Source organism: Mustelus asterias, chromosome 15 (genome assembly GCF_964213995.1).
Source record: "Mustelus asterias chromosome 15, sMusAst1.hap1.1, whole genome shotgun sequence".
NCBI lineage: Eukaryota > Metazoa > Chordata > Chondrichthyes > Carcharhiniformes > Triakidae > Mustelus > Mustelus asterias.
The window spans coordinates 85112327-85125772 of record NC_135815.1 but is presented as its reverse complement, the minus strand read 5'-3'; the positions used below and the strand labels follow the sequence as shown (position 1 = coordinate 85125772).

General features: G+C 41.4%; 1 protein-coding gene across 1 annotated transcript in view; it reads right to left on the bottom strand.

Moving 5' to 3' along the window:
- adgb (androglobin) overlaps positions 1–13446 on the bottom strand; it is a 287462-nt gene that overhangs the window by 118406 nt on the left and 155610 nt on the right. The window contains exons 15-16 of the mRNA XM_078230490.1: positions 7582–7728; positions 1003–1067 (exon numbers count right to left, since the gene is read on the bottom strand). Coding sequence (XP_078086616.1) covers positions 1003–1067; positions 7582–7728 — 212 coding nt within the window. The remainder of the gene's footprint in view (positions 1–1002; positions 1068–7581; positions 7729–13446) is intronic.

Here is a 13446-nt window from a genome sequence, read left to right as displayed (position 1 = left end):
GAAATTTGAAAAGGTCAAGCAATTCACCTTTCAGCAAATTATTTAATCTAACAAAAGAGATTGGGTGGCACGATGGCACAGTGGTTAGCACTGCTGCCTCATAGTGCCAAACCTGGGTTTGATTCCCAGCTTGGGTGACTGTTTGGAGTTTGCACATTCTCCGCGTGTCTGCATGGGTTTCCTCCGGGTGCTCCAGTTTCCTCCCACAGTCCAAAGATGTGCGAGTTAGGTGGATTGGCCATGCTAAATTGTCCCTTATTGTCAGGAGAACCAGCTAAAGTAAATGTATGGGGATAGGGCTTGGGTGGGATTGTGGCCGGTGCAGACTCGATGGGCCAAATGGCCTCCTTCTGCACTGTAGGATTCTATGAAAAGAGATTATACAATTGTAAGCCTTTTTCATATTAGCACAACATCATCAAGAAATGTGTTTGAAATCAATTATCAATACCATTGTATCTTATTACATATGACCAACTATGTATTCCATATGAAAACAGACAAAATTGAAGTCTTTATAGGAGTGAAATGCATTTATTACAAAACTATCCAACAAAATTAGGAATGCAATTATAATACAGAAAGTACACCAAATACAAGAATGTTACCTTCAAACATGACTTTTGCAATGAATGAGTGTATTTACTTGGGTTATGGAAAATGATCAACTTCCTGAAAGCAAATGAAAATTTAATAAAATCAGTTGTTGAAAATGAACACAAAATGCTCAAGAGGTTGGGCCAAACTGCTTGTATGTAATAATTAACAACATAAAATGCTGGAGCTGCTCTGTAACAATGTTCCATCTATTCTTTTCTTTAGTGCGCAGATGATTGCTTTCAATGTGTGCCTCCTTTAAATATTTTTGGCACAGCGCACACCTACAAGGGACCAACTTGTGTGTGGCCTGCGCAGAAGCATTAATCAAAAGATCATCAACCTAAAATAATAACCCGGTTTCTTACTCCACAGATGCTGCCAGACCTGCTGATTATTTCTAACTTGTTTCATTTCAGATTTCCTCAGTAGTTTGCTTTTGATCATACATTTCGTGTGGTACTTGGTTGCTTAAATGTGAAACATAAATTCATGATGTTACCATTTGGAAGATCAGCATTTCACTGTTAGTGAAGGATGTCATCATTGTGTTGCTAAGAAAAGTTTCTCCCATATTTGTATCTACATCCTTCTTACTCTATATCTGACAAATTCTTTATTTCATATTCAGCTCAAAGGTGAATCCCAACTCTCTACAACATAGAGAATATATTGCTACCAAGGTAGACGTTCAGTAATATCTCTGAAGCATGAACTGCAAACCCTCCCTGTTAATTCTTTTAATACTCCATTCAACAGATTCTTCTCTCATCAAGAAAAAGTAATGGAACATCACAACAGACCTATTAGATTTATACTAATAAGCACGTAACTAAGGACAAAGGTGTAATTAAAAGCTGTGTAATATGTATATTTACAGTAGAAATTAAATGATCTAATCCTCTGAAAGGAAAATAATAAGCTGGAATTCCTACATTAAATTACTATTCTTCTGAATTCACATGTGATTCTTCTTATACTTTTAATCATTCAGGACCTAATCTAACTACTCAAAGCTCCAAGCAGATTCTCTCAACTTAATTCCATTGAGTTCAACTGAAGACACATAGAATCCATAGAATGATAAAATCCCTACAGTGCAGAAGGAGGCCATTTGGCCTATTGAGTCTGCACCGACCACAATCCCACCCAGGCCCTATCCCCGTAACTCCACATATTTACCCTACTAATCCCCCTGACACCGAGGGCCCTATTTTACCATTTTAACTTTAAGTGCTGGGCGGACTTGAAACTGGGAGTGCTTCAGATCCGACTTCTAGACCTGTTCTCAGGCTCCCCCATACGCACTCTGCCTGAAAAAAGAGCAGCGATTCTGAATTGTGCTGCGGAAGCCTGTGGGTGGGGCTTAACTTAGCATGGCCAATCAACCTAACCCACACATCTTTGGACTGTAGGAAGAAACTGGAGCACCCGGAGGAAACCCAAGCAGACACAGAGAGATGTGCAAATTCCACACAGACAGTGACCCGAGGCCGGAATTTAACCCGGGTCCCTGGCACTCTAAGGCAGCAGCGCTCACCACTATGTCATCATGCCGCCCCACAAATGAGTCTTCTTGGCACTTTTCTATACCTATATTGAACCCTTCAAACAACATCTACATTGATCTAGGCAGGACATGAAATTTAACTGTGACTAGTTTTAACTCTGGTCCTTGGACTTTCCATTCAAGACAATGCCAGTTCCTCGATCCCCCTCTTCTGGCATTACATAAGTCAAGCAAGGCAGAAATTCTGTCAGGAGACAAAGTTTTGCCACAGGCTCCCTGCTTCTCCTCCCTCACCAAAAACTATCCTCTTAAGTTATCGGTAACTTAAGGTAACACAAAGAGTCCTATCTGATAGTACAAGAGTTCCACTATAACCGAGTCTTGGGCTGTCTTTGGGATCAACATTGGGTCAGTTAAAATTATTTTCGGGTGAACATAAATACATAAATACAGAATGTGTGAATTTTACTCATTCATGTCTGTACTAGTCTGGAATGTGTTTGCTTGGCCACTTGTGTTTATGGAGAATGGGAAGAGTTTATGAGAACAATATAATGATGATAACAGAATGATGGTATTGAAAGAACTGAATCAAACCAATGCATTTTCTGGTTCCATGTAGTTATTCTGATGTCATTTGTATGCATCTTTGTTTTACGATGATTTATTAGTGGGATTCATGGATTGTGGAGGTCATACGTAGGAGCAATTTAAGAAGGGTTAGTGATCTCTGTATGCAGCTCTCACACTGGAATTTTGTTGTATGATGTTTAAAAACCTGAGTGTTCATAGAGGAATCATATAATATGACGTCTCAGTACAGACATGAGCCATTGTTATGGCCGTTCACGCTAGTGGGATTTTCCCATCCCACTGCAGTAAACGGAGGTTTGGCTGGGCGCCAAATTCTCCAACCTCATTGTAGCAAGAGCGTGATGTGAATGGCCGATAAGATCGCGCCCACAACGTTTCAATTCTACAAATGCATGTGGGGACACACTGGTGTTTAAAGGAATTTGAACAAGAAAGCAGTCCAACTCCTGACACTATTTTGAAAAGAGCAGGGAGTTCTTCTATATATGCTGACCAAAATTAGTCACTTAAATGTAGATAGAACCTTAGTTAGACAATAACTTAGAGGACTCCAATGTTCCAGTCTCCATGTTGTAAAAAGGATACAAAGGCACTGGAGAAGTTCTCCAGCATCACAGATGCTGGTCTTCAGCATTCGATTCACTCCATGTGATAACAATAAATGGCTGAAGGCAATGGATACTGCAATGACCAAGGACCTTGACAATATTCCAACAATAGCACTGAGGACTTGTGCTCCAGCACTCGTTCTTTCCCTAGCCCAGCTGTTGCATTAACCCATTATGCTACAATTCACTGGTTGGATTTGTCCTGCTCCTTGTGGACAGGACATACCATTGACAATTCAATCAGAGGTCCCAAAAGCCTGGAGAATCTGTCAAATTGTTTCTTACAGACCTATTGTTGTGGGTATGGTGCATTGAAAAATAAACTTACTCGCGAATGTATTGTCGACAGAGTCCGCGACAAAAAAAATGTCAGATTGTTTACAGACAAAAATGACCTAACACTAAACAAGCTATTCGATATGCTGGGTAGGCCAAACTTAGGGAACGAGGTTGGCCTCGAATCCATTGAAATGCCAAAGCGTCGGGCAAGTCTAAAATGCGGCAGCCGCATCCACTCAAAATCCCACCAAAATAAGCAAAAGGGCAAGAAACCCTCCAGCAACCATTGGGAAATACTCATGCTGTGGCACTGAAAAGCAATACAGAAGGCAAAATCACTAAGCAGGGGGCACAGGGAGTTTTCAATGCAGAATGACAGGACACTTCAAGCATTTCTGTAAATCTAAAAAATTAATGAAAGGAAGAAAGTATGAGAATGTATATTAAGCGGTTATTGGATAGGCACATGGAGCACACCAGGATGATAGGGAGTGGGATAGCTTGATCTTGGTTTCAGATAAAGCTCGGCACAACATCATGGGCCGAAGGGCCTGTTCTGTGCTGTACTGTTCTATGTTCTATGTTCTAAAGGCAGACATTCAAGAAATTGGGAATAAGGAAAGAAATGAAAATACAGATTTCCTAGGACAAGTGAGGGGGTCAAGAACCAGAATTTGGAAGTTAAAAGCTTTGAAACCGACTTCAAACTTAACAGTGCAGCCAGCCTTAAAATATTGGCTGGTCATTTGGAATGGCTCAAAGTAGTAGACATCCAGCCATCAAATATAGAAACATAGAAGATAGGATCAGGAGGAGGCCATTGCCCTTCGAGCCTGCTCCATCATTCATCACGATCATGGTTGCTCGTCCAACTCAATAGCCTAATCCTGCTTTCTCCCCAGAACCTTTGATCCTATTTGCCCCAAGTGCTGCCTCTTGAATACATTCAATGTTTTGGCATCAACTACTTCCTGTGGTAATGAATTCCACAGGCTCATTCGGGTAAAGATTTGCAACATCCAGGTAATACACATTTTCATGCAAATGGTCAGATAACCACCACCTTACACCACAAGGTGCGACAGATTATTGCGACCCTCTAAATCATGCACAATCAAAGCATTTCTTAACTGAGCAGAAATGCATGTATACAACTGGCCATGTTGGAAACAATAAACAAAGATGTACACCAGGTCACCCACTTTTCATGGAGGAATTGCCAAAATTAGGTACAGAACAGATGATCTTCCATTCAGCAGCTTAATGGTTTTTTACTCAGCCTCCAGTCAGCTGTATCTATTTATCTTTCCCTTCAAGGTTGAATGCATCTGAAGTACCCTCCCCCCTTTAACTATTCCTGACAGCAATGTTTATAAACTTTCTAAGCCTGATTGACAGCTGTGATTTCTTCAAGTGGTTTCACTTCCTCTTTTGCAAATCATTTATTCCCTTTGAAGAAACCATAGCTGTCAATCAGGCTTAGAATGCTTATAAAACCATTACGCTGTCAATCAAAGCCTATTTCAAAGGACTGTGAAATTGGCAGAGGGACAAATATTCACTGGACCTAACTCCTTGACCTCCCTCAGGGTCCATCATGCCGGGTCAATGCTGGTCATTGCCAGACCAAAGCCTGCCTGGTGCATTTTCTGCTGGGGAGGCGGGTGCATGGCAGGAGGCCACTGAATGGGCCAGCCAGAACAACAGCCTGCTTGATTTCGTCCCATCCACCACATTAAGCATTATTTTCCTCCAGTACTGATGTACAGTGACAGCAGGGTGTACAATCTACAAGATGCAAAGCACTAACTCACAAAGGTTCTTTCAACAGCACCTTCCAAACCTCTACCACCAAGAAGAACAAGGGCAGCACATGGATGGGAACACTACCACCGCCTGTGAGTTCCCCTTGAAGCCACATACCATCCTGACTTGCAACTATATTGTGGTTGCCTCACTGTCAAAGTCTTGGAACTCTCTTCCTAACATCACTGTGGGTGTACCTACACTCCATGAACTGTAGCGGGTCAAGAAGGCAGCTCACCATCACTTTCTAAGGGAAATTAGGGAAGGGATGGGAAATAAATGCTAGCCAGTGATGCCCACATCCCATGAATGAATAAAAATATCTGACTACAGAATGGATAGGCTATAACTATCGAAAGGTTGGATAGCATTGGCTCTTACCTCAAGAGAAGGCATAAGGGTGACTTGATAGAGGTTTTGAAATGGTTTCATTGGGCAGATGGGGAGAAGACGTTACCATATGTTGGGAGACCAAAACTAAGGGTTGTAAATATACGAAAGGCACTAATAAATCCAAAAGGAAACTCGGCCAAACTGGTAAGAATTTGGAACTTGCTATCACATGGATTGGTTGAGGCAAATTGCCTAGATGCATTTAAGGGGAAGCTAGATATGTACGTGAGGAAAGATGAGATGCTGGTATGGTTTGATGCAGAGATATTGGAGAAGTTTGTGTCTGGCACAAACATCAATACAGACCAGTTGAGCTAAATAAACTGTTTTTGTATGGTAAAGTCAAGGTTATTCTATGCAAAGGTTGTGGTTTTATGTCTCACTCTCAAGACCTGAGCATAAAATTCCAGGCTGACACTCCAGTGCAGCACTGAGGAAGTGCGACCCGGTTGGAGGTGCAGCCCTTTGGGTAGGATGTTAAAGATATGAACATATGAAATAAGAGCAGGAGTAGGTCATTTGGCTCATCCAGCCTGCTCTGCCTTCAATAACATCATGGCTAGTCTAGTTCTGTTTCAAATTCCACATTCCCATCCACTCCTGATAATCTTTGATTCTCTTGCATAACAAGAATCCTTTAACATCCACCTTAAAATTATTCAATGATCCTGACTCCACCACCTTCTAAGGCAAAGAGTTACAAAGGTGCACAACCCTCCAATAGAAACAAATTCTCCTCATCTCTTGTCCTAAAAAGGCAACTCCTAATTTTAAAACATTGCCCCCTAGTTCTGAACTCACCCACAAGAGGAAACATCCTCTTGTCCAAGGCTCTACCTGTCCTCTCGGGTGGACTTAAAAGATTCAGTAATGATATTGTGGACAAGAGCAAGGGAGTAACCCCAGGGCCAATATTTATTCATCAGCCAACATTACCAACAAACCAATGATCTGAGCATTATTACATTAATACTCATGGAACTTGCTGTGTAGAAATTGGCCACAATATTGTCTTCATTATCATAGAATCATACAGTGCAGAAGGAGGCCATTCAGCCCATCGAGTATGCACTGACCACAATCCCACCCAGGCCCTGTCCCCATAACCTCATACAGTTACCCTAGCTAGTCCTCCTACCACTAAGGGGCAATTTAGCATGGCCAATCCACCTAACCCGCACATCTTTGGACTGCGGGAGGAAACTGGAGCACCCGGAGGAAACCCCTGCAGACACAGGGAGAATGTGCAAACTCCACACAGACAGTGACCCAAGCTGGGAATCGAGCCCGGGTCCCTGGTGCTGTGAGGCAGCAGTGCTAACCACTATCCCACCATGCCACCCACAAATGAAAGGAATTACAATTAAAAGTATTAATTGGCTGTAAAGTATTTGAGGACATCTCAAGGTTGTGAAAAGTGAGATATGAATCATTCTTCCCAAACCATTCTCCCTGCTACCCCAATACAGCTGGTAGGAACTGGAGATTTTTTGAAACATGAGCGCTTGCTCATTCATAGTGATGAAGGCACTCACTGGCCACATGTGAATGACATGGCTTCTCACTGATCTCATAAACTTCATGCAAGATCCAAGCTGGAAGTTCCAGCAGGTGGAAGCCTAGTGTACTCACTTGGATTGGGACCCCATCGTTTTTGGTCCCTGATATTCTTTACTTGAATTATGTCAACTTTTATAAATGAATAATTGGGTACAAGAACCGGATGGAATTAAATTTGTAACTGCTGAAATAGGATATTAACAGCAGGAGTCTTGCCTTACTGAAAACACTTGCAAAAGTCTTCATAATCGATCCATTTTTCTATACAGTAGATCTTTTGTTGTAATGGGCTAGTAGGTTCGGTGATATTGTCCATGTTCAGCGCTGCGTTGGACATTTGGGAAAACAGTGGGCTACCATTGGGAAAGCTGAAAGTGCTGTCTGAAATACATAAAGTATAATCATTAAGAAAAAAAAACTTGCGGGAAATCATGTCCTTATAACTTTGTAACCTAATTACTTTTGAAATGCAGTCAACGTGCATATAGTGACATCACTGAAATGGCAAAGGAGTTGAATTATGTTGGGGGAGGAATTTAGAACAGGAGACTGGGAGAAATCTTTCAAAATATTGCCATGAGAGGTTTCACCTCTACCTGAACTGGTAGGCTAGTTTAATATCTCATCACAGAGATATTGTGCCCCTTGTCCACACAAGACTCCCTCCATAACGAGCTGGAATGTCAGCCTAGGTTATGTTGAAGCCTCTGGAGTGGGTTTTGAATCCACGACATTCAGTGTCAGACAAAACGCTATGAATTGACCTGAGCTGTCGTTATAGCACTAAAAGAAAATGGACTGTTTTCAACAGACATTATGGACCAACTGCTAGTGGGAAGTCATAGCTTTAGGACCAGATGCCAAATTCTGTGCTGAAATGAAGGCAGTAATTGATACACATTGCACCAGTATTTTGGACAGTGAATTAAATTCATAGGGTCATTAGTTGTAGGGTCATTTAGATGACCATGTTTCCTTCAGTACAACAATAACTAGCAATGGATATTATTATATATGGACTTGCAGAAGGCACTTGACAAAGTTCCATGTAAGTCACTGTTAACAAAAATGTGAGTATATGAACAGGGAGGCAACATACTAGCTTAGGTAGAAAATATATTGGCAGGAAGAAGAGGGATAATGGGTATATGATCAAACTGGCAAAATATTATTACTGGTGTCCTCAGGGATCTGTATTGAAGCCTTGGTTTTTTGCATGTTATAAATATATGATGGTTTCAGGAATAGAGAGTGGTATATCTAAGCCTGCTGATACACTGAAGTAAATGAGGTTGATGGAAGCAATTTGCAGCCAATGAAGTACTTTTAAAGTGTGTTAACAGAAGAACCTCTCAATCCTATTTTGCCTGATCAACATCTTAACTCCATCCATCTTTCATGGACTCATGGTATTAAGGGTTGTGAGTTCATGAAGGATGGATGGAGTTAAGATGCTAGAGTTCATTATAAAAGATTGAATAGCAGAGCATTTGGAAAACAGAGTCAGCATGAATTTATGAAAGGGAAATCATGCTTGACCAATCTACTAGAATTCTTTGAAGATGTAATTAATAGAGTTCATGAGCGGGAAGCAGTGGGTGTTGTTTATTTTGGAAGACTTTTAACAAAGTCCCACATAAGAGATTAGCGTGTAAGATTAAAATGCATGTGGTTGAGGTAGGTATTGCGATTGATAGAAAACTGGTTGGCAGACAGGAAATAAAGAATAGGAATAAACAGGTCTTTTTCCAAATTGCAAGCAGTGACTCGTGGAGTACCACAGAGATCAGTGCCAGGACTCCAGCTATTCACAATATATATTAACGATTTAGATGAGGGAACTAAATGTAATATCTCCAAATTTGCAGATGACACAAAGCTATGTGGGAGGGTGAGCTGTGAGGGGGATACTGAGATGCTTCATTGTGACTTGGACAAGTTGAGTGGGCAAATGCATGTCAGATGCAGTATAATGTGGATAAACGTGAGGTTATCTCCTTTGGCAGCAAAAATAGGAAGGCAAATTATTATCTGAGTGGCTTTGGATTTTGAGAGGGGAATGTGCAATAAGATTTGGGTGTCTTCATACTGAAGGTAAGCATGCAGGTGTGACATGCAGTAAAGAAGGCAAATGATATATTGGCCTTCATAGTGAGAGGAGTACAGGAGCAGGGATGCAATTATACACAGCCTTGGTGAGACCACATTGAAATATTGTAGACAGTTTTGGTATTCTTATCTGAGGAAGGATGTTCTTGCTATAGAGGGGATGCAGCGAAGGTCTACCAGTTTAATTCCTGGGATGACAGGACTGACATATGAGGAGAAATTGAGTCGGTTATGATTATATTTGCTGGAGTTAAAAGTTTGAGGGGGGGGTGGAATCTCGTATTAACCTATAAAATTCATAGATTCATAGAAACCCTACAGTGCAGAAGGAGGCCATTCGGCCCATCGAGTCTGCACCGACCACAATCCCACCCAGGCCCTACCCCCACATATTTTACCCGCTAATTCCTCTAACCTACACATCCCAGGACTCTAAGGGGCAATTTTTTAACCTGGCCAATCAACCTAACCTGCACATCTTTGGACTGTGGGAGGAAACCGGAGCACCCGGAGGAAACCCACGCAGACACGAGGAGAATGTGCAAACTCCACACAGACAGTGACCCGAGCCGGGAATCGAACCCGGGACCCTGGAGCTGTGAAGCAGCAGTGCTAACCACTGTGCTACCGTGCCGCCCAATTCTAACAAGACTAGATAAAATAGATGCAGGAAAGATGTTCTGATAGCAGGAGAGTTCAGAACCAGGAGTCACAGTCTAAGGATACGGGCTAAACCATTTATGACTGAGATTAGAAATTTCTTCCAGAGAGCAGTAAGCCTGTGGAATTAGCTGCTACAGAAAGCAGTTGAGGCCAAAACATGGTATGTTTTCAAGAAGAATTTAAATATAGCTCTTGGGGCTAGAGGGATCAAAGGATATGGCAGGTGGGGGGGGGGGGGGAAGAGGGAACGGGAGCAGGTTACTGCGTTGGATGATCAGCCACAATCATAATGAATGGCGGAGCCGGCTCAAAGGGCTGAATGGCCTACTCCTGCTCCTATTTTCTAAGTCTAATTAGATAAATCACTGAAAGCTAGTCGACAGGGACAAACAAATAATTCAAGAAGCTCATGGAATGTTTACCTTCATTTCAAGAGGGCTGAAATACAAACGGATGGAAGTTATCTTATTGCTGTACAGAGCCCTGGTCAGAGCTCATCTGGAATATGACATTTGGTCTTAACTCTGCATTTCAGGAAGGATATATTGGCCTTGGAGGGGATGTAGTGCAGATTCACCAGAAACATACTGGAGCTAAAAGGGTTAAAGCAGGAGAACAAGTTGCATAGAGTCAGCTTGTATTCCCTCCAGTGTAGAGGACTGGTGGGTGAACTAATTAAGATGTTTAAGATGAACAAAAGAATTGATCGGTTGATAGGTCTAAACTATTTGGTCAGCTGAGAGATTCCAGAACAGGGGGGCTTTACCTTAAAAATAGAGAGAGACCACTGAGGGGTTATGTCAGAATCTACTGGCTCATGCAAAAGATACTGGAATATGGAACTCTCACCCGCAAAGAGCTGGTGAAGCTATAGGTCAATTAAAAATTTCAAAACAGCTTCAAAACAAAAACATTTTGAGCCTGCTTCACCATTCAGAAATAGAGATAACATTTTGAGTCCTTATCACTCTTGAACGCTTTAAGCAGAAATTTATATAGGAGCTTTCATGTCCTCAGTATGTCTGGAAGCAATTTGCAGCCAATGAAGTACTTTTAAAGTGTTTGAACATAGGAACACCTCAACCCTGTTCTGCCTGATCAGCATCTTAACTCCATCCATCCTTGGTGGACTCATAACCCTTAATACCATGAGTCCATGAAGGATGGATGGAGTTAAGATGCTGATCAGGCAGAATAGGATTGAGAGGTTCCTATGTTAACACACTTTAAAAGTACTCCATTGGCTGCAAATTGCTTTTGGACATACTGAGGTCATGAAAGGTCCTATATAAATTTGTTCTTGAAGCTTTCAAGACTGATAAGGACTCAAAACGTTAACTCTATTTCTCTCTTTCTTACATGCTGCCAGGCTGCTGAGTTTTTGCAGCATTTTCTGTTTTTAGTTCAGATTTCCAGCATCTGCAGAATTTTGCCTTTATTACGTAAATGTGTGCTTATCTGCACTGTTGGGCTATCTACCTAATGTGTCACCTTACCACCCACTGCTGTTCTGTTCCTCCTGATTTAATCAGCCAACTGTAGTGCAAATAGTGGACGCACTGAGTTCAATTGTTATACATGGTCACTTATTTTCCCAATCTGCAGCAATGCAATTCCTGATTTGAACAAGTAAGCTCAGTGAGAGTCCTAGAAATACATGAAAGCTGATTTTAAATAGCAATTATGCTAGTAACTGGAGACAATTTGCATTATTTGTGTAATTCCTCACTTCTCTCAGGAATGTGTTATAGCACTTTGTAGACACTGTTTCTAAAGTACAGTCAGCACTGTTATAGAAGCATTTGCAGCAGCCAAGTATTATAACTCATTGTCCTAAATACAGAAATGGGATGAATGACCAGTTAACTGTATCTTATAAGTTCAAAATGCTACAACATAGATTTGGTCATGTTACCACAATATGGGTTATATGGCACTCATGAAACTATTCAATGGTACAATGCAAAGAATGTGGATTAAAAATAACGGCACTTTCAGTCTTATGTTTTTCTTCAAGAAAAACTCAAATAAAAAAGGTCAAGCAATTCATCTTTTGGAGGGGGTATTGTTAAGTTTCCAAAGAATTGGTGGAAATTGAACTTTCCTGAAACTCTGTGATGGGAGATTGAATGAGTGAAAACACCTACAACTGATCAGCCAGAGGGTATCAGCAATAATCATAGAATCACTACAGTGTAGAGGGAGGCCATTCAGCCCATTGAGCCTGCACTGACAACAATCTCACCCAGGCTCTATCCCTGTAACCCCACACATTTACCCTGCCAATCCTCCTGATACTAAGGGGCAATTGAGCATGGCCAAGCCACATAACATGCACATATTTGGAGTGTGGGAGGAAACACATGCAGACACGGGGAGAATGTGCAAACGCCACACAGTCACCCAAGGCTGGAATCGAACCTGGGTCCCTGGCGTTGTGAGGCAGCAGTGCTAACCACTGTGCTACCCTGCCATCCTAATGCATTAGCATTAGTTAAAGAGACATTTAATAAGAACAAGAAATACATTTATCATAAATCTAGCTGTAGTGAAAGGGACTTTGTTGAGTGGGAAGAAAAGCCGAAACTGAAAGCTGAATTCAGATGATTCCCTTCAGTCTGTTGTTAATGGTGGGTATTGACAAACTGGTTTCTTCTCAGAAACACATGTATGAAGTGAAGGATAGAGGAGGGATGTGATGATATGACAATAATGACAAACTAATTCAGTGTACATGAGCAGAAATGATAAGAAAACAGTATGGCCTTAAGGAAACATGAAGATAAGCTACAAGAAATCATGAAAATGCCCTGAGGAGCCCCATGTAAGGACATGTTAAGTGGCAGATGGCATTGATTCATGCTGAATTAAGAGCAAGTGATTTATGAAACTGCTTAAAGTGAAATGGCTAAGGACAAAATAAAGCTTAAAGTAATGTCCATAAAGAGCCCAGATATTCGTAGAGCAAGAAATTAGGGTAGGTAGCTCCAGGCTTAACAACAAGTGATATAAATAACCAAGTAAGGAACATTAAGCTATTGGAGCTAGCAAGGAGGTGGGAATGGTACTGAACTAAATATGATGTCATAGAGTCTAAGCAGCAGATTGCCACTGTCACTGTGCTGCTATACATTCATAATTCATAGAACATAGAACATAGAACATTACAGCGCAGAACAGGCCCTTCGGCCCACGATGTTGCACCGACCAGTTAAAAAAAAAAACTGTGACCCTCCAACCTAAACCAATTTCTTTTCGTCCATGAACCTATCTACGGATCTCTTAAACGCCCCCAAACTAGGCGCATTTACTACTGATGCTGGCAGG